Source organism: Ophidiomyces ophidiicola, assembly GCF_022830035.1.
Source record: "Ophidiomyces ophidiicola strain CBS 122913 chromosome Unknown scaffold_11, whole genome shotgun sequence".
NCBI lineage: Eukaryota > Fungi > Ascomycota > Eurotiomycetes > Onygenales > Onygenaceae > Ophidiomyces > Ophidiomyces ophidiicola.
Genome location: NW_026054651.1, coordinates 94,644 through 118,234, shown reverse-complemented (window position 1 = coordinate 118,234; position 23,591 = coordinate 94,644). Strand labels below are relative to the sequence as shown.

The window sequence follows — 23,591 nt, the reverse complement described above, 5'->3', positions numbered from 1 at the left end:
ATGGGGATTATCTCCCCTCTGGAGATGCATACAGCACCGCGTTACATACGCTAACCAACTAGCTAACTCGTTAGCTGGCCGTCAGATGTCACCCACAATGGCGCCGGATGAGCGAAGGAGCGAAAACCCGCCCCGACATCATGGTAGCGAAATTGGGACAACCAGGCCAGGAACGCTGGATGGGGCACGCGATCCAAGCGTTGTTTTCGGCCACTTCGTCGCAGAGAACTTCTGGGTTAACCAGATGCCGCAATCGTTGACCAACACCGAGATGTTGTTGGCTACATAGGGAAAAGACTTGGGATACGACACGGCATCTCACCGCCAGCGCAAGACTGTTAGTTAGTCAGTCCCCCATTCGTCGTGACAACAGACACTCGTCATTGTCCCCCAAAGCTTATTGTTGCACATCCATACGGAGTGCGGAGTACATACAATATAGTTACGTACAGAGTACTCCGTACGGAACACTGCATGGAACGAACGTGGGTAAACGTTACCTTATAGGAGATAGATAGTATTATTTGGAATACTTTTCGGACGTGTACGGCGGACGCAGCGCATCGTATGGTGACTCCATATTGACTAGCGGATTAATGGTCAAAGGGATTTGATACCTCATTTGGTCCCACCCCCCTGATCCTCAGACCTACATACATACACGCTGGGGGGGCATGCAGTCTGGCTGTGCAAGGGTAACGATTGGAAATGACATGACCGCCGTGTGCTCCGTAGCACGGTATCATATTATTATTGCCGGCTCGCCCGCTGCTGTTAGATATCCCAGCACACCTCTTCGCACGAAAAGCGCGCTGCTTGGTGACGGGAAGGGCCTCGTTGGTGCTGGCGTAACACGGGAGGTCGTAAAGTGCGTGTATTTCCGGAAAGACGCAAAATTTCGAAACTTACGCGCTGCGATTGGCTGGCGAGCGGTAAAACGTGGTTTGGTCGGGAACAGAGTTTCGGGTGTGCCCTCACCGTCACCGCTTGCCATGGCCTTGGGTTCGATTAAGGTGTCTTAGCGTGCTCTAGCTGGGACTCCATCGCTATTGCGCGCGCTGTCTGGTGCCAGGGGGCCGACCGTGCAGCCAGTTGACAGTACGGAGGAATAGGGTGCTCTGCGAGCGCGGAGGCGGGTGCGCGGGACCTGCTCGCTGCCAGCGCGTATCAGCCAGCGCCGCTGCTGGCAGCGAGCAGGGTCCTCCCGTGCGTGGAGCCCCCGGTGGCTTGCGGCGGGCAAGGAATGCAGTGCACAATCCCGTCTCGAGAACCCGACGGCCAGGGATGCGTCGATTGGGCGGACATCATCGGAACGATCCTTAGCCGCCGGCTTTCACGCGGTTCAATAGCAACAGCAACAATAGTAACAATAATGCAATTTCGGCTGGCAATAATACGGAGGGATGCCGCTGTAGACACAACTACTCCTGCCATAGTTCGCAGCAGCCATGCCAGGCAGCGCTGGGATTGGAGGCCCTGTCTTCCAGGCGGGTGGAGCTCTGCTGCCAGGCTTCTCTGCCGGCCAAGCTGGCATGCTCGTTGCCAGCAGTCCGCGCTCGCGCTGTGGCCCGGCTCCGGGTTCTTCTTCCGTATGTGGCAGGTCGCGCAGACGCATCCGACGTGCAACAAACGCAGCGCCGCGAGCGTATCAGCGACAGGGGAAGCGAGAGCGTAACGATCGTGTATGGAGATGTATGGAGGTATCAAGCGCGAACCCGGCGGTAAGTTACGGGCGGTACGGTCACGCTGCGGACGCCGGACGAAATCACGGCGTATTGCGGCGTACCGCTAGCAACGGCCACGACGTAACGACCCCACAAAAACGGTGCCTTGCCAGCCAGTCAAGCTGCCCTGCTGACCTCATCCGCGCCCGCCAGCAGCCCGCTGGCACGCGTGCGCCGAGACGGAGGGGGGTTAATTTACCGTACGGCCGCCGTCACGGCCTTTTGCAGCGAGGCGATCGCCCCTAGATGGTATCGAAAGATGGTGTACCAACGAAACGCAGGCCACTGGCGTCGTCCATCCGACGCTGCACTGCGCTGTGCTGTGCGCGCTGGCGGCGGCGCTTCATGGCGGGCTGCCTGACCGCCCGCCAGCACCACGATGACTGCACAGCTGTGACCAGCTCCAGCTCACCAGCATCAGCCGCTGACACGCTCGCCCGCAGCCGCACAGGAGGGCAGACGCTGGTGAAGTGGCACCTGACGTCACCACGCCAAGGCCCAGGAACACTAGCCCGCCAGACACTTTCGAATTCTCTGGGTCTTCCTCACTCAATGCCGAAAACAGCAAAAGGCACGCCGTCTCACGCATCACCCCCCGACGACCCCCGACCACCCCCCCTCCCCGGGGCGACCACGCCAAACCAGCGCCCTCTGCTAGCGTCCGCTGCGGAAAGCGATGCAAGCCACTTGTTGGCCCCCTACTGTCCAACTACAGACCCAGCACTCCGCCAGTGGCTGCTTCCTGTGCAGGCTGGCTAGACTTGATCTCTCCCGGCGAAGCATGCCACGATGCGTACGTTGTCTACCCCCAGTCCACCTCGTTGCTCCATAATCAAATCCTCCTGTGCATGCCGTCTAATCCCTCCAGCAGGCTTCCCATGCCCGCCAATGAACAACGATGAGAGTTCCCAAACCAGTGACAGCGCTACGTCGCAGAACGCCGGTGATCCCGCCGAAGCGCCGCCATCCAGCCCTCGCGACACTTCAGCTGCTATATTCGAGGACAGGGGGAAGAGCATGAATACCCTCGAAGAATTACGCCAACGGATGAAGGACAAGATGATCAGCCAGCAAACCCAACTGGACAAACAAACAGGCTCGCCGCAACCGCCCCGATCCGGCAGCGAATATCATCGCCAAACAGCACGAGAGCTACTTTCTAACCCTCCCACGCCGTCCAGAGCGCCATCGTCGCCCCATAATGTGAAATCTAGAGGCCCCCTGCACGTCAGGGGCTCGTCCCAGGAGTTTGACCCTACATTCCCATTCCCTACGATGGGATCGCAAAAACGACCGCTAGATCACGCTGCGAGACCCCGAGAAGACCCCCGTATATTAGGTTCGCGATCTACCCGCACTCCACGAAAGAACACGATGGGAGGAAGCGGGGAGAGCCGTACCGCTTCGGACCGGCCGTGGACTGCACCACCGAAACGTGATTTTCTCCCTTCAGATGCCACGGACGTGATTGAGGATGCTGCCTACCCAACCCCTAATCTCTACGACTTGACATTGACATTGAATGCAGACCCAGGACTTAATAATTGGTGGTCGAATGTGTCTCGAATTTTGAGAATGCATTATGGAGCCGAAAGGGCCAGTCTCTCTGTCCCCGGTGACGCCACGGACCTCGAAAATGTGCCCTGGGGCCAAAAGGCAACATATTACCCTCGCTCTTGGAGTATCATGAACCGCAATGAACGAAGTGAAAAGGAAACTACTTCCGCTGGCTCTCACCGGGTAGCCACCAAAACATCAGGTCCGAAATATACGACGGATGCCGGTGACTCTCCATCTCCAATTTCGCGTCGTCCCCATTTAATGTCACGTCATTCGTTTACTGGGTATACCACACGTCGAATCGAAAGCGAGAGGCGTGATTTGGATGAAACCCCTCCACCGAGAGTTCAAATCCGAAGGAAAAGCTTATCTGGATCAGAGAAAACAGGTAGTAAAGGGAAAACTGAAAGCACAGAAGGGACGAGAACGAAGCGAGTGCTAGCCGCTGGACCTTCACCAACTCAGTCTGAAACCAGCGACGACTACCTTCAGTCACAGTCAAGCATTACTGGCTCAGTAGCAACCGTATTCCAAGTGCCCCGTGGACTGGAGGTAGAGCAGAGCCCGCTAATAAAACGAACTGGGATTCCCAGGCTCTTCGGCCGTACAAAGCCCGCCGTACTGACCAGAGAGTATGCGGATGACCCTTCCACAGCCCATACCCCGACTTCAATACATCGTCATAAAGATGTCGTTCAGACAACGCCTCGTGGCGAATACCCTTCAAAGGCCCCAGCGCTACAATCGGCCGCCCCTAGCCAGCGTTTATCCAACACCCGTACAGCTATTACTAAAACACCGTTATCCGTGCTTGGCGAGGACGTCGAGTCAGAATATGTCTCTGCCGGCGAAGCATACGAGGAATACGAACAAGTCCCACAATCTCCTTGGTCCCAGTCCCCTGCGCCATCCCCAGCTCCTCTATTAAAGCCCGAAGAGAACCCTTTTTTTACTAATCCAGAAGTAGACGAAGATGCTTTTGCTTCGAGTCCACCATCTCACGACTACTCTGAGAGTCTACCACCCCACGCCATCGGTGTCGATTGGTCCAAAACGATAATTCACATACCACTACTATACTCCCCTCCCACAAGCCAAGCTGATGATTCTACACTGCGATTTCCTGTTGCTATCATTTCCATTTTAGCGTCCATCATTCCATACCCTACGAATCTCAGGCTTTCACTTGCGTATCTTATGCCACATTTAACTACTTCTTTTTGTCTTGCACAGCAATATAGCGAGTTGGAAAAGCTGCTTCCTGGTCCTTTAGGACGCTATAATCTCCTTGGCCTCGGTGGCACGTTTTCTGACGAGGGAAGTGAGCTGGAACTTGTTGCGGGGCTGGCTGGGCAGGCCAATTATCCATCAGGGGAAGACGGCGCTTCAGTCAGTCGTTCGGTTATGTCCAGTCCTATTGCTCCATCCAATCTGGGACGGACAAGTTCTGCAATATCTGCTCCAAGTATAGATCTTGCCAGTCCTGGACTACGAAGAGAGATATTTTTAAGCCCAGGAGCTTTTCCGCTCAGTGGAATTGAGACCTTGGACAGCTATTTTATATCAGCGCGGCCTAATATCCAGGCTATTCAACAGGCGAAATCGTCACCCGATTCGCAAACAGGAGAATTTCCTTCAAGCCCTTCAAGCTCCAGTTCGCAGCCTGGAAAAGCTGCGGGTAACGATGATATCACTTCTAAGGATATATCATCTATCTCAGAAGTTTCCCCTGTTCACCCTCTGACCACCACTTCTCGTTCCTCGTCTGCATCTGTCGCTACCCAATTACAACGTGACCTACAGTATCGTCCTTTTTCCGATACAATAGCTCAGTTGATGCTGAACTCAGTGCCATTGCATCTGTTCCTTGCCAAGCCTCCCACTGGTGAAGTGATTTGGACCAACGCCAAGTTCGACGGGTATAGAAGATACCCCCACGAATCACGTATCAAGGATCCTTTCCAAAATGTGCACAGCAGGGAGTATGACAACGTAATATCTGAATGGACAAAAGCATTAAAAACAGGATCTCAATTTACAGAGCGGGTTCGTGTGCGCCGTTTGGGCGATGAAGCGTCATATCGGTGGTTTATTTTTCGAGCAAATCCATTAATATCAGCCACTGGAGAGCTACTCTATTGGATTGGTTCATTCCTCGACGTGCATGAGCAACATATAGCGGAATCAAAGGCTGCTCAGGAAAGAGAAACTTTTGCCACTGACGCCAAGTACAGAGCCCTAGCAAATTCGATACCTCAGATTGTCTTCGAGGCAGCTGAATATCGCGGCCTCATATCGGCGAACCAGCAGTGGGAGCTGTATACAGGCCAATCTCTTGCAGAGGCTAAGAATCTAGGATTTGCAAAACATATCCACCGTGATGACCTCAAAAAGTGTGGCATCCTCCACCCTCCCCAGGTAATCCCAGAATCCGTCAGCGCCACTGAATTTGGGAAAATCATGTTTGATCCTCAGTCAGATGAGACTCCCAGACCGGAAGACGGGAAAGAACAGGAATTTTTCTCCCCCGACACTGCAACACCAACTACTGCGCCAAACGCGGAACGTCCCTTTGGCCGCGGCGTCACGGAAGCCCTCCAACATTTGGTTGAAAAGGATGTTGTTACAATGCAACGTGACGAGAATGGCCGAGATTCATACACCACGGAAGTTCGGTTTCGCTCGAGGAAAGGGGATTTCCGTTGGCATCTTGTTCGTCTTGTAAAAGTTGAAACCGCTGATTTTGGAAATGGCGAGGCATCGTGGTACGGAACATGCACTGATATCAATGATCGAAAGAAATTAGAAAAGGAGTTGAACATGGCGATGCAAAAGCTCAACCACGAGATGGAGTCAAAGACCAAGTTCTTCACGAACATGTCTCATGAGATTCGGACGCCATTAAATGGAATTCTCGGCACAATTCCTTTTATTCTAGACACGCAGGTGGATAGCGATCAGCGGCGTATGTTGGACACCATTCAGAATAGCTCAACGAACCTGAGGGAACTAGTGGATAACATATTAGATGTGTCGAAGGTGGAGGCTGGAAAGATGAACATCCTTCGTCAGTGGTTCCACGTGCGTGCTATGCTGGAAGATGCTATTGATACCATTGCCTCGAGAGCCATTGACAAAGGCCTGGAGTTGAACTACGTATTTGAGCCCGAGGTGCCTTCGATGGTGTACGGAGATAGATTTCGCATTCGTCAAATACTGATTAATTTGATTGGGAATGCGGTTAAATTCACTTCTCAAGGTGAAATTTTTATTCGCTGCTCGATCCATGATGATCCAAAGACGAATCTTGAAGAATCAGAGATTTTACTTAATTTTGAAGTGATCGACACGGGCAAAGGGTTCAGTGTCAACGATGCCCAACGGTTAATGCACAGATTCAGTCAAATCGAGAATGACAACGCGCAGCAGCATGCTGGCAGTGGGCTTGGGCTCTTTCTGTCGAAACAGATTGCCGAGATGCATGGCGGGCGGCTAACACCGACAAGCATGGAGGGCCGAGGCGCCAAATTCTCCTTTTATGTGAAAGTCGGCATTACTACGGCTCAGACGGCTGAGACCATGCAGCGTCTGCATGAGGAGCTGCCTGCCCGGCCTGCGTCAAGGGCTCCCACTGGAGGCTCGACCACCAGCCAAGAAATATCACCTGGGCAGATGTCTTCCGGGGTACAGTCAGACACCAGCCCTGAGTCAGTCAGCTCGGCGGGCTATCTTGCCATGCCCCGTAGATCAAACGACGAAGCCGCTCCGGAAGCCCTTAAGCGCAGGTCAGCAGTGGCTGATTCGGCAAGAAATTCTACGGACTCTGCAAAAATAAAATATCAAAATATATCTCCCGCGCCCGAAGCTAAGGCTACGGCTAGCAGGAATGATAGTGGAACGCTCGAAACGGTAGACTCAGCGGAGATCCTTGCTCACCCGACAATGTACTCTGTATTGATTGTGTGTCCGTTCGACCACGCCCGGGAGGCCATCACGCAGCATATAGAACAGGTGGTTCCGTTTGACGTTCCGGCTAATGTTACTTCGATCCACGATTTGGACGACTGGAAAGAACTAAGCAACAATGCCGAGCCGCCAACGCTTACGCACATGGTGCTTAATCTGCCCGACCTCAAGGATGTTAAGGAAATGATGTCGAATATCCTCGAAGCCGAATGGCCCCCACCGACGGTTGTCATTGTTGCAGACGCCTACATGAAACGCGATATCGGCGAATCCTGCGACGAGTTCAAGGCGGCTGGGAAGAAAGCCGTGGTTGTACCCAAGCCGCTGAAGCCATCGACATTTTCGCCGATCTTCGATCCACTCAGCAAACGCGAACTCAGCAAGGACCGGAACCAAGCCATGGCGCGGGCGATGGACGACAGCTTCCGGGCGATGTCGAAGATTGTCAAAGAGATGATCGGCAACAAGGGCCACCGGGTGTTGCTCGTCGAGGACGATGAAACTAATCGAGCTGTAAGTCGATGTATTTTTGCTGTTGAACGTTGTTACTGAAGCGAATAATAGGTGATGTTGAAGTACCTGGAGAAGATCAAGTTGATATCGGAGACGGCGGCCAACGGGCAGGAGTGCATCGACATGGTGTTCGCCAAGGAGCCGGGGTATTACTCGCTGATAATCGTAAGTTGGATGGCGACCAAAGGACCAAAGGACAGTGCTGACAGAACAGTGCGATATCCAAATGCCCATCAAGAACGGATACGAGACGTGCCGCGAGATCCGGGCGTGGGAGGTGATGCACCACCTCCCGCCGATTCCGATCATGGCGCTGTCGGCGAACGCGATGACGGACCAGATCGACGACGCGGTGCGGGCGGGGTTCAGCGACTACGTGACGAAGCCGATCAAGCACAATGAGCTGGGGCAGATGCTGATGGCGCTGCTGGAGCCGGAGGCGACGGCGTTGCTGCTGGCAGGGCGGCGGCAGTGAGTGTGAGCCCCTGGGCGAACGAACGTGTATTAATTTGTGGATAGGGATTAACGAAGCGAGCGGAAGCATACACTAACTAGCTGATTGCGTTGACTTTACTGCATGGAGGAGTCATGGGGGGCTACTACATTAACTACATACATTCGATAATGGGACGGCATCGGAGCAGGGACAGGAAGACAGACAACAAAACAAGACGGCGTCGGATGTGTAGGGACGGGCGCTTGCCCGGGAGGTGGTTTCGTATGTTTTGATAGTCATGGGGACATGCCGGTGTGTTATAGACTATGTATGCATTCAATTCTGGATTTACCACCACCACCACCAATGCTACCACCAGCTACAGGGGCGCTATGTTTTGCCTGTAGCCAAACACCCGAAAGCGCTTGACGCCGCCGTCGGGCACGATGGTCAGCTTGACGTGGGTGACGTCGGGCACGATGCACGCGGCGTCGGCGAGCGCCTCGCCTTCGAAACAGTGCTGCGAGTCCGCCTGGCACGCAGGCTCGCCGCGCACCAACTCGACCCAGCGCGTATCGTCCGACAAGGGATCCTGGTTGTCCTCATCCTTGCCTTGCCGATGGACGATGGCATGCACGCGCACGGCGCGCGGGAAATTGCCGCGAAAATCCTTCGTATCGACCTCGACTCGCCGAACGCGGCCGGGCATGCCCAGACGCACGATGGCCCAGTCGACATGGCCCGGGACGCGCGAGCGGGCGGTCTCCCAGCCGTCGCCCATGTTGACGCCGCGGCCGGGCAGCAGCAGGTTAGCGGCGGGCGTGAAGTGCTGGTTGCTGGCAGCGACGACCACGCCGCCGCACAGCGCCGACGACAGCTCCTCGTCGACCTCGTCGTCGGCGAGCATGGGCGGCGGCACGGCATGGCCGTACACGCGCAGGCGCGCGATGCCGCCGTCGGGGTACATGCGCAGGCGGACGTGGGTGACGGGTGGCGAGCGGGCGGGCAGGGCCCAGGCGTGGCGGGCGGATGGGCCGCACGGCTGCTCGGGCAGCAGCACAGTCCAGGCGATCTGGTCGCTCTGGATGCGGGCCTCGATGCCGTCTTCAGTATCTATGCACGCGGCCTCGACCAGCACGCGCTCGGCGAAGTTGCCGACGAAGTACGCGGTGTCGACCTCGAGCCCGTCAATCACGCAGCGCGCGGGACCCAGGCGCACGACGGCCCAGTCAAACGGCTGCGGGTTGTGGCGGCGCGTCTCCCAGCCGTCGTACCAGGCGCCGGTGGCCACGAACACGCCGGGCCGGTGCACGGCGGGCGTGGGTGTCAGCAGGTTGGAGGCCGGCGCGAAGAACTCGTTGCTGACGGCGACGATGCGGGCGTGCAGCGCGGCCGAGGCGACGTTGGTGGCTTTGGCGAAGTGCGCGTCGATGCGCTCGGGCGCGACGGCGGACGGCGAGCACGAGCCGGCCATGGTTGCGAGGAGGTAGGAAAGCCGGCGATTATAGTGACAGGCAATTAATTAGTTAGCTATATTACGCTCGACTGGCGATGAGAGGAAAGACGCAAGCAACGAACCACTACTCCCCTTCAGCCTAACTAACTACGTAGTTAGTTCTGGAGCCATCGGAGCTGGCCGACCTGCCCGCCCAAAGGTGACGCACAGGCTGCCAGTCAATTGTTTGCCATGTAACCATGCATGTGATGCTAGTTAGCTCCAACAATAATAACAACAACAACAACAACAATGCTATAATCTATCAGATGTAGCAAACAAGAGCGCGGAGGAGTTATCACATAGAGAAGAGAATCATTTTGATTGGTCCGGAACATAAACCCCGCACTGTCTCTGGAAGAGGCGCTGCTAGGGCTGCACTAACTACAAACGTACTAGGTCTAGGGCTAGTTAGTCACCTCCTGCGCTTAGCCTAACGTTGCTTTACAGCTCGTCGGCCGGCAGCGGCACCTCAATGCCCACAATCTGCCGCAGCGGCGTCCCGTCCTCTGACTTCAGCGGGAATTCCACCTCGCACTTCTCAATGGGGAGCTTGCAGGTTCGCGCCTGGATGTCGAACAAATGCTTGCATGTCCCGGCGGGCTCGTAGGGCGAAAAGCCTTCGTTGATTCTGGACCACCTCGAGTTCTCCCGGCACATGTTGTCCCCAACCAGGCCATCCCTCCTGTGCTCGAAGCACTGTATCCATTGCTCCGATCTGCACCCCCCTTGCACTTTGGCGAAGAATGTCCAGGTTTCAAAGCGGCACTCGTGTCTAGGGGGGCATTGGAGAGTTGACGCAAATGATGTGGTGAATGTGTTGGACTTTTCTTTGGTGTTCGAGTATTTGCCGACTACATTCAGGGAGAATTCCCCCGCCTTCACCACGAGGTTCGCGTCCAGACTCCAGCCCGTTGTCACCCTGGTGAGTGTCGCGTTCGATTTAGAAATCGACAGCGGCAGTGGGCTGTTCTTGCCGGGGTTGCGTATGGAACTCTCAAGGAATGGGCTGTTGTGGACTGTGAGTCCATCGAGCCGAGCAAGCAGTTTTCGCCTGAACAGGCGTGCTTCCCCACAAGCATGTACTTCTTTCATGCAGTTCTGCCCATTCGGTTTAAATACCTGTCGGTCGACATCCACATATGGCTGCGGCTCGCGAATTGCCGTATTTCGGAGAAGGTCTTTGAACTTCTGCAGTATGGTTCGGCGGTCTGGGCTCACGGTGTTCTGTCGCACCTCGACGCCACGCTTTGGTTTCATTCGAGATAGTTCCGGTGATTCCCAAAACACTTTGATGGTTTCCACTGGCGGTGCCGCTGCGCGAGTGTTGATTTCCATGGAACCGCTGTCGTTAATTTCTGTCGGCAGCGCAGAAATCTGCAGCGCCAAAGCGGTAACAAAAAGGAGAGGCGGAATGTTCAACATCGTGCAACGGAGATGGTGTTCTTTCAAGCAGAATAATGAAAAGAAAATCCGAGGAACTGTCTAAAGAGAAGATGTGATCTGTTCTGATATTGCAAACTTGAATAAGGGCGATGGAACCCCCTTATATATTGTCTCCGAGCGTCTGTTGTTCGGACATGCTGGCTGTGTGATAGTCGAAACAAAGTTTCTTCCATTTTGGGAGGACACACGGATCGCCCAGAATTCTAAGTTACGGGGCCCTACGCCTACCGCCCGCTTTAATTATTAGCCGACGCGAAACAAGCTGGCTTATTCCATTGCAAAAGTTTACAAGAGTGATGATCCCTAGTGTCCGCGACCGGGTTGCCATAAGCATTGTAAGAGTGAACAGGAAGCTGGCCCTTCTTCCAAGAGGCAAGAAGGATGTACTCGCCCATACCCTTTACAGAGACATGTTTCGTGAATGACCCGGATTAGCATGATGACCATAAGCCTTACCCTTTTCTCTTCCATAGCTGAGGATTTCCATTCCAGGATCTGGGGGCCAGCAATTGATCATATCCACCGAAAATCCGCTTCTACCGACTTCTTTGAACGCCAATTTTTTAAATAATAATGAGTTGCTGGCTCGGAACCTACCGATCACGTTGCTTCTCAGGAAGACATAATTCGCCTAAAAATGGCACTCCACGCTATGCTCTTGTAGGTATTTTACTGAGAATAGCAAAGCACCCCAAATGCTTAGCCAGAAGCCGAAACGGGCTCATCTTTCTATCTAGGAAATGTTTACCCGCTCAACCGAGGCCACTTTAACGGTTGCGGTACCGCCGTTACTCGGTGGCCTTTTGACCCATATGAAAGTGGAGGCAGCACGAAGCCATTTCCACTCTACATTCTTCAAAATAGCATTACATAGCTCCTCATTCGAGCACCCTTTCTCGATTCTCTACGGGTTGCAGTAGTAAACCGGGGGGCCGACACTCGGTGGCTTTTTGAGCCATACATGTGAAAATGGAGGTGATGTTAGCATTTCCATTCGGCATTTTTTTTAAAATCGATTAAGTACGTCTTCATTTGAGCATTTCCTTTATCACGGAGTAAAATACGTATTTAGCTGGTCTTCATTCCACTACAGATGGAATCATGGAGAGCCGTCTCAAGCCATTTTCGCAGATTACCGCAGGGCAAAATTTGCTTGGTAGTAAGTAAGTGGGTCACAAAAACCCCCAAAGATGACAATATTATTACCTAGGCCCAAACTAGCCCCGCTCTCTACTCTGTACACTCTTTACTTGCATAGTTAGTCGCCAACGGAATGCCGATTTGGTACGTGGTCAACTAACTCCAGCCAAGGCATCGTTTCAATGTTGACTACGGCGTACAGAGTATGGCTACTACGATACTGAGTCTGGTTAAATGCACACCCGCGGCGTTCACCATTTTTTTATGGAACCACAGCTGCGCCCTGCGCCTCTCCCTAGATGAGTATAACAGATTACGCAATTTCGGGAAAGGGCTTCCAGAAATATGTTACTGCCATTTTCTATTCCCATGGTAAAGTATTCTGTACTATAGGATATGTTGATGCTAAAGTTAATAGTGACCTCTAAACTAATAATTTGAGGTATTATGGATTGAAGCTGTACTTAACTGAATATAATAAAAGAAATTAGATTGTTAATCTTATACCATAGCAACGATTACACCAGGCTTTCCAAAGCTGCAACAAAGCCAATAAACTTCTTCGAAAACTGATGCCATCCTGTGAATATACCTCTCTGTACAAGCTCTTTATCTTCTTCAGTGCATCAGTGGTTATCATCTTTCCATATATCTTTCCCCATTCTTCTATTTCTTTTGCCTCTACAGGCTTTCTACCATTTGATAGGGCATACTCATGTAGATATCCAACAGCATCCATGCAATCATATGGCCGCTCCTCTGATTTACTCATCCTATCTATCTTTCCTTCCACACAAAGCGTAATCCCAGGGTGCAGCGAAGACTGTGAGCCCTTCCTCTCGAAATACTGCCACATTCTGCTGTATGGCCGCTTGGATAAGTCGAGTCTGTAATTCTAAGGGAATAAAAAGAGTGGTCGCATTGGTTAGCCAATTTGCGCCTAGTTGAATCTTACTTTCTTGCTGAGCATATTTTGACGCATCTTTGAGAAGGCGGCTTTGCTCATTACCACCGAAGAAATCGACATCTTGAGTAACCTCTCGATTCTGTAGGTGGATCGTGTTGACTGCTCCTCCAACTGCAATGCCAATAACATTTGCATTTTTATTTCGAAGATAGCTCGCCATATTTTGAAAGGCGGCCAAGAGGGCGGTACGGTTGATGTTGAATTGACGATGACAGATGGGCATGCCATGCAGATCGCGCTCGGGAGTTGGGATCATCTGCAATCCTTCTTGTGGGCCAGAAATGGTAAAAATGCGGCCTCTAGTATCACTTTTCGAACTCTCATTGCCCATGGCTGGAATCCTTTTCAAACAGACAAACATATTTTTAATGATCGACTGTATGTAGTTCTAATAAATGAAACAAAAGTCAATTGATTAAAATCTGACAGGATGTCTTTTGTAAGAAGAATGTCTGTGGTGCAAGCTGTGGTGATAGCTTTAAAACAATCTCATGGGACTGCCTGATTCTGTCTTTTATCAAATCTATGCTCCCATGGTGGGCGATAGCAATCCCTAGGTTGGGCACCCAAGCCTTTTACCTGCATAGTTATTTATGATTGGGGACGGAGTACACATGCAGAGTATGGCGTACCTTAAGACGACTTAAAGATGCTTGAGCTGCTGAGCAGCAGATGTTTCTCATATGCACATCTGAATGACAATAACTGCCTGTGCACATTGAAACACATCTGTGATTGTACTGCCTATGCCAGCTGTCACTGCTCTAAGTTGAAAACTTGAAGCTCAGAGAACCATAGGCTAGGAGGCTTGGCAATGTCACGGGTAGGTACTCCGTAGTTAGTCAGGTAACTAATTAGTGCGGCTTAGTTGTGATGAGCCCATTTTTCATATCAGGGCCACTGTTGGACAACGCTGGAGAGCTTTCCGGAATCAACTTCACCTCAGACTTTCACATCCTTCAGGGAACACTACTACAAATGAACAATCATCTGCTACCATACCCTTACAACCAAGACCGTTCCCGTCCCTTCTTTCAATGTGAGACCTTGGCCAATGTACTATATGGCTTCCACCGTCGTTTTCAACCTCCTGCTGCTTCACAATCCAGTATAAAGCCAATTGAAGTTGTTTGCATTTCAGATACTCACAACCTGACCCCAAATACCCCCCCTGGTGACCTTATAATTCATGCTGGTGACTTGACTAAGCACGGCTCATTTGAGGAGCTTCATGACCAGCTTCAATGGCTGTCTGCCCTCCCACACCCTCAGAAAGTGATTATCGCGGGAAACCATGATCTTCTGCTTGATCCAAGTTTTCTTGACCATCACCCTACTCGCTCCCCCGAAAATTCCAGGTCGTCTGCCTTGGATTTAGATTGGAACAATCTCAATTACCTCCAGGACTGCTCTGCCACTTTGACCTTTTCAAATGGAAGGAACTTGAAAGTTTTTGGCTCACCTCAAACACCAGAATTTGGTGTTTGGGCCTTCCAATATCCAGCAATCAGGGATGTCTGGACCCACAGAATTCCAGATGACACAGATATAGTGGTAGTTCATGGCCCACCTGTGCTTCATTATGATGTCAGCAAGCAAGGAGATGGATATTTATTAAGAGAGTTAAGAAGAGCGAAGCCACAGCTTGTTGTGTTTGGTCATATTCATGATGGATATGGAGAAGATAGCCTTTTCCATGATGGTGTGCAGAGTGCATGGGAAGATGCAATTCTGCAAAGAAGTGGCATTGTTGCAATCATTCGCATGACTTTCTGGATAATTGTGGTATGGCTTAAAGTCTTGCTGGGACTCCCACAACCCAGCCCAACAATGTTGGTTAATGCAGCTGTTACCCCAGGAGTGAAGAATGTAAAAAAGAAGGAGCCTATCAGATTGAAAATATGACTATTATAACCATCTATTTGATTGAGTTCAAGTTAAAGAAGTTAAATAAAGTGAATATGTGGCTTCCAGCACAAAATGTTCTTTTCTCTGAGCTGCGGGCTTGCTCTCTTATCATCAAATGAGTCCAGGGTCCCTCCTCCATCATGGGGTATCTTCAGCACTTCTTGCAGTGGCTTCACGGATAATGTCCACTCAGGGACATGTTCATATATCCTCTCCTCATTCCGAAACTCCTCTATCTCCTCCATGGTAATAATAGGGTCCGCACGTCTAGGCAACCCTAGCTCTATCCTTCTGTTGAATGCCAATGTTATTAGAGCGGGAATACAAGCTAAAACCGCATATCGAGCTGGTTCGGAATGATCTAGAGGATCCGGAATTGATGATACAGGCCAGCGATTAAACCAAAACCGCTTGAGTTCATTGCGAATACCAGTGGTACGGTTAAGCACAAGGTGTTCGTAAAGGCGATAGAGGGCGAAGAGGGGCGTATCGCCTGGGGAATCAAGTGGAGCAGTGTTTTCGCGTTGGTTCAGCAGGTTATTGTAATATGAACTTCGTGCCAAAAGCTCCTCTGGCGGCGGAGGAGGAAACGTGGGATAGGCATATGGGTTTGAGGATATGTCTTCTGTAGGCGCAGGAGGTCTGCGTCGAAACTTCGCGTACCCCCGTGAAAACCCAATATTCAGTGACAATGTTCAGCAAGTACTCGTATTAAGGGACTTACACATGAAAAAAGCTTTTTGAAGTTCATGAGCAGCAGTTCCGATGGTTTAAAAGGCAAACACCCGCTAGTGGTAAGCTCCCAGGCTCGGCCTAGTAGTATCGTCACGTGCAGCTGCCCAGTAGGTTAACTACCGTGGCTTTGCATTTTTTACAGAACATGATGAAGACATATGATGAGCATGCTATCCAACGCGGTTTTCAGCCCTTATCTTGAAAAAGCAGGGCAGCGACCAGAACTACTTTGGCAAGCTTCTCTTGGCGAAGTGCAATGCCGCCTAAAGCTTGCGAGACCAGGCGCGTTCTAACGCTAAATATATATTCAACCACCTCGGCCACAGTCATCGCAATTCAATTTAGAAAACCACAGCGCCAAAATGCTAATTACATTGTCGATTTAGAGGAGGGCCGTCTGCTCTGCTTCGCACAAACAATCCCTGGACCTTCTACCTCGGGCATCTCCAGTGCAGCTACTTCCGTGCTGAGGGTTAAATTCCATCATGCCGCATGACAAGTTCTTTATTTAGGGACCTGCTAGAATATGTGCTGCGTCAGATGGTTACTGATGCTGAGGGTATGGCTGTTGTGATGCACCAATAAAGTGACATGCATCGTAATCCCCCTCGTCGGATTTATTTCTTAGTCCTGTGCATTCAGCCAAGGATCCTGGAGAAGTTCATTCGCCGTCTTTCGTTTCTCCGGCAGCCAAGTAAGAATCGACCGGATAAACCCCAGAAATAGACCCTTCTCCTTGTCTCTTCCCACCAGGCGGGTTTCAAGCTGCTCTAAGGAAACTTCTGGTATCTTTACATATGCTCCGGCCTTCCAGTTTCCTAAAACCACAACAGTCAGCCTAAACTACCAAATGAATTGTAAAATTACCCACCTCCGGCGTCAAAACACTGGTACGCTGTTTCACTGCGGTCTAAGAACGCTTTTGGAGGAGGCCCCAGAAGCGCCATGACCTGAGCCATGTGCTTGAATGGATCGTATTCCCCATCTTCATCCAGTACGTTATTGAACAGATGCTTTCCTTCGAAGAGATCCCACGCCTTGTACTATCAGTGACATGTATGTAGCTGGAGAAAGGCTCGACCTACAAGCGCAGCAACATTCCAGATATCCACAGGCGTCCCCCATTCCAATTGAAAAGTCACCTCGGGTGCCCTATAGATATTTGGCTGTACAAATGGGCCTGTTTGGTGTGCCCATCCAATTCTTGCTTCTCCAAAGTCACATAGGATAGGGCCACCCCAGTTACCGTTGCGTGGGTTGCGGAAGCTTCGAGACGTGTAGATGGATCGCACATCGTCTATGACCTTCCTTGGGCTTGGGCTGTCTGACTCTGCTTTTTCAAAATCTTGCAACATCGACGGATCGTCGATAGTGAGCATTAAGTTGTCTGTTTTTAGATCTATACGGATATTGGTAATTGAGCAATTCGGGGTATATTTTCCAATTGTCTCTACCCACCAGTATGAATGATCTTAGCATCTGTATGAAGAAAGTGCAGAACTGTCAGGAGGCGTTTTAGTATCAGCTTCACCAGTGGTGTATGTATGGGGTTCGGGTTTAGTTTCATCATATCTAGGATGCTCATATGCATCGGCTGCTGCATCAGACACTGATGGCGTCCATAAGGTCCCTGAATCTCGAACGAATCATAGACGTCGCGGATATAGGCTTGGCCGAGATGGGACGAAGTGACCTTGCAGAGATGCTCGTATATGGCCAGCTCTGCACGCCCCTTTTTGGGAAATTTCTGCAGCTGGGTTGAGATCTTTATAGTAGAATATGAGTGTTCCCTGGAGAACATTAGCTGTCGTTTCTCTAGTATTTTCTGCGCATTCTTACTGCAGATCACGGCAGAGCCATGCTGTAGAGTAAGCCCCATAGCCCAATTTCCCTACAATCCGGTATCTAGACTGGAACAGTTCGCCGATATGGGCGGGATAGTACTGTTCGGGTTCATAGAATGGCAGCTTCTCCTCCTCCAACGGAGCAGTTTGGAAAAGGGAGGAAAATGGTCTCGACGGCGTCTTCAGCGGCCCGGCCTTCAGACGACCGCGGAGGAACCCAAACATCGTGGGAACAAGCTCAACCTTAATATGATATCCGCGACAACCAACCGTGGTTCGGCTGACCTAACTAGCGGATTAGCGTTGACCCGTCCCGGCTGAGTCAGCATACCTTCTTCTCACGCGATCGAACCCCGACTTCCGCCAAACCAGCGATGAAGCCGTTCGTGTGTCTGCGTTGCCGGCTCGCCGCCCGCCATGGAGGCGCGGCGGCGGCAGCAGCAGCAGCAAGATGGCCGAGAGCCCCGCTTGCCCGTGCGTTCTCTTCGTCGCCCAAGCCCGTGCCCAACGTGAAACACGTCCGCGCCCACGCCGACCGCTACGCCCAAGCGTGCCGCGACCGCCACTACGCCGCCCTCGCCGACCATCCTGCACGCATCCAAGCCCTTGCGGACGAGGCTGCCCAGCTGCAGAAAGCCCTGGACGCGCCGCGGACGGAAATAAAATCCGTCCAACGGGAAATTGCCCGCGTGGCTGCGGATCCGGACGCGCGCGATGGAGAACTGGACGCCCTGCGCGCACAGGCTAAGAAGCTCAAGGATGCCTCGCAAGGCCTGGTGGACCGTCGTGAGTCCTGCGTCGAACAGATCCGCCAGCTGGCTCTCTCTTTGCCGAACCTCTCATCCAGTGAGACGCCCGTCGGAGATATCCCCCGTATCGTGGGCTACATCAACTACGACCCATCCAATCCGCCCTCCCACATCTCCTCCCCGTCCCGTAACCACGTCTCCATCGGCACAGCGCTCGGTCTACTCGACTTCTCCAGCGCCGCGACCTCGTCCGGCTGGGGATGGTACTACCTGATCAACGAGGGCGCCCTGCTGGAGCAGGCGCTGGTGCAGTATGCGCTGAGCGTCGCCATGCGGCGTGGCGGCTGGACGCCCGTGGCCCCGCCGACGCTGGTCTACGCGGATATCGCCGAGGCGTGTGGGTTCCAGCCGCGCGACGCCAACAATGAGCAGCAGATCTGGGCCATTGAGCAGAGCGAGAAGGATAAGAGCAAGCCGCAGCGCTGTCTGACGGGTACGGCGGAGATTCCGCTGGCGGCGATGTATGCGGGCCGGGAGATCCCCGCGGAGAAGTTGCCAATGAGGTGTATTGGTGTGAGCCGGTGCTATCGCGCCGAAGCGGGTGCGAGAGGCGTGGATACGAAAGGGTTATACCGCGTGCATGAGTTCACGAAGGTCGAGCTCTTCGCCTGGGCTGATGATTTCTCAGAAACAACTATAGACAACACCCCAGCAACGACGATGACTTCGTCCTCCCTCTTTGCCGAAATGCTCTCCATCCAAACCGAAATCCTCACCTCTCTCAACCTCCCCTGCCGCATTCTCGAAATGCCTACAGGTGACCTCGGCGCCAGCGCCGCCCGCAAGCAGGATATCGAGGCCCTCTTCCCCTCTCGTCTAAACAGCTCCGCCCCTGCAGCCACAGACCCTGTCTTCGACACGAACGGCTGGGGCGAACTAACGTCTGCATCCATTTGTACCGACTACCAAAGCCGTCGTCTGGGGACGCGTGTGCGCAGTGGTAGCACGATGCGCTTCCCGCATACCGTCAATGGCACGGCTGTTGCGGTGCCGCGGGTGCTGGCGGCGATTCTGGAGCATGGGTGGGATGAAGAGCGGGGGGTTGTGGTGGTGCCTGAAGTTCTGCGGAGTTGGATGGGTGGGCTGGAGACCATTGGTCGAAAGGCCTGAGGGTTATGGAATGAATGTGTATGATATGGTGATGATGTACAGTGTATTTGGCCAACTTGTATGGCGGTCAAAATGGATACAAAAAACATATATAAAAAGATTAATAGGTATGTTCCGCGCCTGAAATGCGTATCGATGCTGTGCTTAAACCAAGAAGCAAGACGGTGATATCGACAGGGCTGTGGTTTAAAAGGGGTATATGTATTAGGGGTGAACCAAACTTCCAATCCACTCTTGAATATCCAAAAGAAAACCAAAAACCTAACAACGCGGATGGGATATCGAAGATAGGAAAAAGAATAACATCAAATATAGTAAGCAACAAATTCATCAGCTGTCATGTCCATCATAATATCTCAGGCCATCAAATGCAAATGTAAATGAACAATATAAACATCACAGAAAATATTATAAGAGACCGTCTTTCCATTGGTCTACCCGCCATATGTCCGAACCTCAATCCCATTAACCGTTCGCCTACCAGCCATATATAAAGAGGGAAGGGGGTATAAACCAGTCCAGCCAGCTAATTAATCCCACGGAAAATCCGCCAGCTCGACCCTCGTACACGTCAAGTACGGCAGCAAGGCGCCATGCGAGGCCGGCTCGTCGTCGCCACCGCGTAGATCCAGCTCGAGGAAGTTGCGCATCAGCGGCTTGACGATCTCCCGCGCCAGGCGCTTGATCTCGTCCATCTTGCGCTCAAACCGCTTGAAGCTGTCGCGCGAGTACAGGGAAACCGACGACGGGTGCATTTTCAGGAAGCGCTTAAGCTCGTCGTGCGATAGGTAGGCTTGCGGGTTGGAGGAGCCCAGGAGGCGGTATGTGCGGCCGATGGAGAAGGAGGGGGCGCTGGTCGAGGTGCTGGTGGCGGTTGTGGCGGTCGTAGGCGTGGAGCGGCTGGCGCTGTTGCTGTTACTGTTACTGGTGCCCGTGCCGGCTGACGTGGTTCCGTTTGAACCGGCGCTGTGGATGTTACGGGCCGGTTGGGAGGAGGAAGAGTTCTTGAGAATGGGTGCGGGCGGTGGCGTGGTGTTTTCAACGAGAAATTGGCGGAACAGCGAGACGGCCAGCCAGTCAAGATAGGCATTATTGGGACTGACCCGTTCGCCACGCGACGTTGTCAGAGTCAAACGGAAGAGCTTGCCCTCCGTACGCGCAATCAGGTCTTCGAGATCATCCACCTTATCCTCGATCAAATCCAGCACCGCGTCCGGCAGCGGCGAGTACGAGTTCGGCCCCAGGTGCGGCAGGGCTGCGGGCCACTGGCCCACGACGTGGATGAGAGCTTCTGCGAAGATCACACGGCTGCGGGCGAGGTAGCCGAGCTTGAGGTAGCTGGGCGGGTACTTGGCAATCTGCTTGTACAGGCGCGAGGAGAAGCGGAGCAGGTGGTGGTCGACGCGCGGGCCCACGACGGGGAGGGCGTCATACATGTCGGCAACATGGAGCAACGACTTGCACTCGGCGTATGCGGAGGCGATATTGACGGCGTTTAGGGCGGGCGGGTGGTTATAGAAGATGCGGAAAAGGTTGTCGTAATCGCGCACGATCGGGTCGAGCGGCGCATCGTCAGCGGCGGCGGCGTTGGCCGTACTGGGCAGATGGAAGGCCGACTGGATGCCCGACAGATTCGCCATCGAACGAAAAAAGCCTTGTGAGGGCGGCGGCGGTTTGTTTCGGGCGGGCGGGCGGCGCGAGTCCCGGTCTCCAAAGACAGCGTTGCTGGCGGTGGGTGTCTGGGGAGGCAGAGGCCAAGTCAGAAGCTGTATCTCGTCTGATTTCGCGTAGAGAGGCACCGTCTGATGCGATAGTAATAGTACTCACCTTCTGGACGAGAATGGGTAGCTCGTCGTCCTCTCTGTTCTCCCAGTCCAGCTCATATCGCCAGCGATTCCGCCGGCCAGCGCGCAGCTGCGAGGCATTCTCCTCGCGGGCCACGCCCAGGCCACTGTCCGAATGGTCCCCCGCGGCCTCACTGCCGGCTGCGTCGCCTCGCTGGGCCGGCCATTCCTCGCTGGTGCCGGCGTCGAAGAAGCCGGAGTTCTGGGCGAGGATCAGGCGGTGCAGCAGGTACTTGCGCTCCTGGCTGGCGGCGCGGATCACGACCTCGACGTCGCCAGTGATCGAGAAGACGGGGAACTCGTTGCGCGGCTGGTCGCAGGAGCCGCCGTGGTGCGAGCGGCCACCGCTGAAGCGCCGACGGTGCTGGGCAGGCGGGTGGCGCGACGACGACACGGAGGTGGCAGCGCGGGCGGGCCGGGCGTCGGGGTGGGAGACCATGGGCAGCGAGGTCATGTTAGAGCGGACATGTCGGGAGGGAGGGCCAGAGAGGAGTGAGACGCGTCGAGAGGAACGGAGAGGGGTGGGAGGGTGGGAGGAGAGGTGTACAGAGGTGTAGACAGGGAGGAGGGTGAATGAAGGTGGGAAGACTGATGAGAGAACCGACTTGGCTGGCCGCTCAGCTCAACGTCGCCACAGCGGCAACCGCCCGGATCGCAACGGCAAAACGGCGTCAGGCGATCGCCAGCGCGAGCCCCAGAGCCTCCGGAAGAGCTTGGTTAATGGAACAGACCCTTCTGCCCGCTCCGTCTCTGCCCTGCGGCACAGCAGCATCCCCGACGCCGCCCACTCGCCAGCGACGCCCGACCGCTGCGGCGGCCCAGTGAGGCGTCCATCGTCGAGCACCCGCTGGATTCACGCCTAGCTGAGTATCACGGCCCTTGTCACTTTGGGAATGAAGCTCGCTGACTCCAATCACCGGAGCTGCGCCTCTAGCTGCAGGTGCTGTGGCCACACCAGACGTTGATGCCGCCCAATTCTGGCAACCCCATGAGGCATTCATTTCCGTTCACCCCAAACCTGCGCCGCGTTGCTTCCCGGTCCATCCCTTGCTCCGTGCGTGAAATGCAAAATGCGCCGTGTTCCAGAGTCTAGAGCTCGCTGTGCCGCCGGAATCACTGCGACGCATTACCAATCCGTTAGCTGTTAGGCGGCGTAGGCAGAAGAGAGGAGATACCGTTCAATCATGGCTGAAATCAGCCGCTAAATCACAGTGTATAACGGAGCCGAGAGGTTTTTTGTGATAATACACGAAGTATGATCTGAAATTCGCTAGATCTATATCCTCCGTTATTCCCAGCGCACTCTCCAAACCGCAACACACTGGCTCGGCTCTCCAGGCGACATTTCCCGCCCTTTCCCGGCTTTTAGGCCGTATTGAAGTCAAGGTTCTCCACTAGCAGCAAATCAAAGACCAGGTCACCAATATGTAGTACATTATTTATCATGCCAGATCCTCAGGGTCCACCTTGTTATCCTATTTCATATCCACTACTACTTCCAGTGCTCTGTGCTGATCAAGCATGATGAGGCCATCATACTCTTGGCCCGAGAGTCAAGCATTTTCAAAGTGACATATGTAAAGGAAGCCCCTCTAGGTTCTGCCACATATACAATGTTTCATAGATTGTCCAGTCGATATATTAATTCGCGTTCTTCGAACTATATATAAAATTCCAAAGTACCCACAGGTAGCAAGGGGTTCTAAGGCTGGAGATCTTCAAGAATGAATTTGAGACATCTTTTGAAAAATTCAACTTTTTCTTGCCTATAGGAGATTCCAGCAGTTAGAACCACTCAAAGGTCAAACAGACGACATCAAGGCTATGCCGGGTCCTACGAACAGGGCTCTGGGAGTTCGGCGTCGCGATTGACAGATGACAATGATGATGTCAGTACTGCACTTGAAACATAGAATGTTGTGTCGGCTATACGCAAGCACTGCTTTCATCCTATCTGATGCAGCAAAACTCTTGATGGAGTTTTTGATATACCTCGGATACCCAATGCGGCTCAGAAGCGCGCTATCACTGATTGGCCAACACCGTAAACGTTAAACTTTATACGGCCTACTAGTGGCCGCCGATGTGGGTTCT

The 23,591-nt window shown here is 53.1% G+C and overlaps 9 protein-coding genes across 9 annotated transcripts; 3 read left to right on the top strand and 6 right to left on the bottom strand.

Moving 5' to 3' along the window:
- Positions 1–2,513: 2,513 nt before the first annotated feature.
- Positions 2,514–8,165, top strand: LOZ57_003331 (uncharacterized protein; the record flags this gene model as incomplete). The annotated part of the gene is made up of 3 exons (XM_049252380.1): positions 2,514–2,517; positions 2,596–7,763; positions 7,815–8,165. The coding sequence occupies 3 exons, from the start codon at positions 2,514–2,516 to the stop codon at positions 8,163–8,165; spliced, it is 5,523 nt and encodes a 1,840-aa protein (XP_049108554.1).
- A 413-nt stretch (positions 8,166–8,578) lies between these two features.
- On the bottom strand, positions 8,579–9,673 carry DAL2 (Allantoicase; the record flags this gene model as incomplete). Its single annotated transcript, XM_049252379.1, has 1 exon — positions 8,579–9,673. The coding sequence occupies one exon, from the start codon at positions 9,671–9,673 to the stop codon at positions 8,579–8,581; it is 1,095 nt and encodes a 364-aa protein (XP_049108553.1).
- A 465-nt stretch (positions 9,674–10,138) lies between these two features.
- On the bottom strand, positions 10,139–11,032 carry LOZ57_003329 (uncharacterized protein; the record flags this gene model as incomplete). Its single annotated transcript, XM_049252378.1, has 1 exon — positions 10,139–11,032. One exon carries the CDS (start codon positions 11,030–11,032, stop codon positions 10,139–10,141), a length of 894 nt encoding a protein of 297 aa, XP_049108552.1.
- Positions 11,033–13,053: 2,021 nt separating this feature from the next.
- LOZ57_003328 (uncharacterized protein) lies at positions 13,054–13,578 on the bottom strand (the record flags this gene model as incomplete). Its single annotated transcript, XM_049252377.1, has 1 exon — positions 13,054–13,578. One exon carries the CDS (start codon positions 13,576–13,578, stop codon positions 13,054–13,056), a length of 525 nt encoding a protein of 174 aa, XP_049108551.1.
- Positions 13,579–14,120: 542 nt separating this feature from the next.
- Positions 14,121–15,152, top strand: LOZ57_003327 (uncharacterized protein; the record flags this gene model as incomplete). The annotated part of the gene is made up of 1 exon (XM_049252376.1): positions 14,121–15,152. One exon carries the CDS (start codon positions 14,121–14,123, stop codon positions 15,150–15,152), a length of 1,032 nt encoding a protein of 343 aa, XP_049108550.1.
- Positions 15,153–15,193: 41 nt separating this feature from the next.
- Positions 15,194–15,906, bottom strand: LOZ57_003326 (uncharacterized protein; the record flags this gene model as incomplete). Its single annotated transcript, XM_049252375.1, has 2 exons — positions 15,194–15,808; positions 15,880–15,906. 2 exons carry the CDS (start codon positions 15,904–15,906, stop codon positions 15,194–15,196), a joined length of 642 nt encoding a protein of 213 aa, XP_049108549.1.
- A 608-nt stretch (positions 15,907–16,514) lies between these two features.
- Positions 16,515–17,959, bottom strand: LOZ57_003325 (uncharacterized protein; the record flags this gene model as incomplete). The annotated part of the gene is made up of 5 exons (XM_049252374.1): positions 16,515–16,708; positions 16,762–16,927; positions 16,976–17,289; positions 17,349–17,680; positions 17,730–17,959. The coding sequence occupies 5 exons, from the start codon at positions 17,957–17,959 to the stop codon at positions 16,515–16,517; spliced, it is 1,236 nt and encodes a 411-aa protein (XP_049108548.1).
- Positions 17,960–18,108: 149 nt separating this feature from the next.
- On the top strand, positions 18,109–19,653 carry DIA4 (Serine--tRNA ligase, mitochondrial; the record flags this gene model as incomplete). The annotated part of the gene is made up of 1 exon (XM_049252373.1): positions 18,109–19,653. One exon carries the CDS (start codon positions 18,109–18,111, stop codon positions 19,651–19,653), a length of 1,545 nt encoding a protein of 514 aa, XP_049108547.1.
- Positions 19,654–20,183: 530 nt separating this feature from the next.
- LOZ57_003323 (uncharacterized protein) lies at positions 20,184–21,936 on the bottom strand (the record flags this gene model as incomplete). Its single annotated transcript, XM_049252372.1, has 2 exons — positions 20,184–21,392; positions 21,481–21,936. The coding sequence occupies 2 exons, from the start codon at positions 21,934–21,936 to the stop codon at positions 20,184–20,186; spliced, it is 1,665 nt and encodes a 554-aa protein (XP_049108546.1).
- Between the last annotated feature and the right edge of the window lie 1,655 nt (positions 21,937–23,591).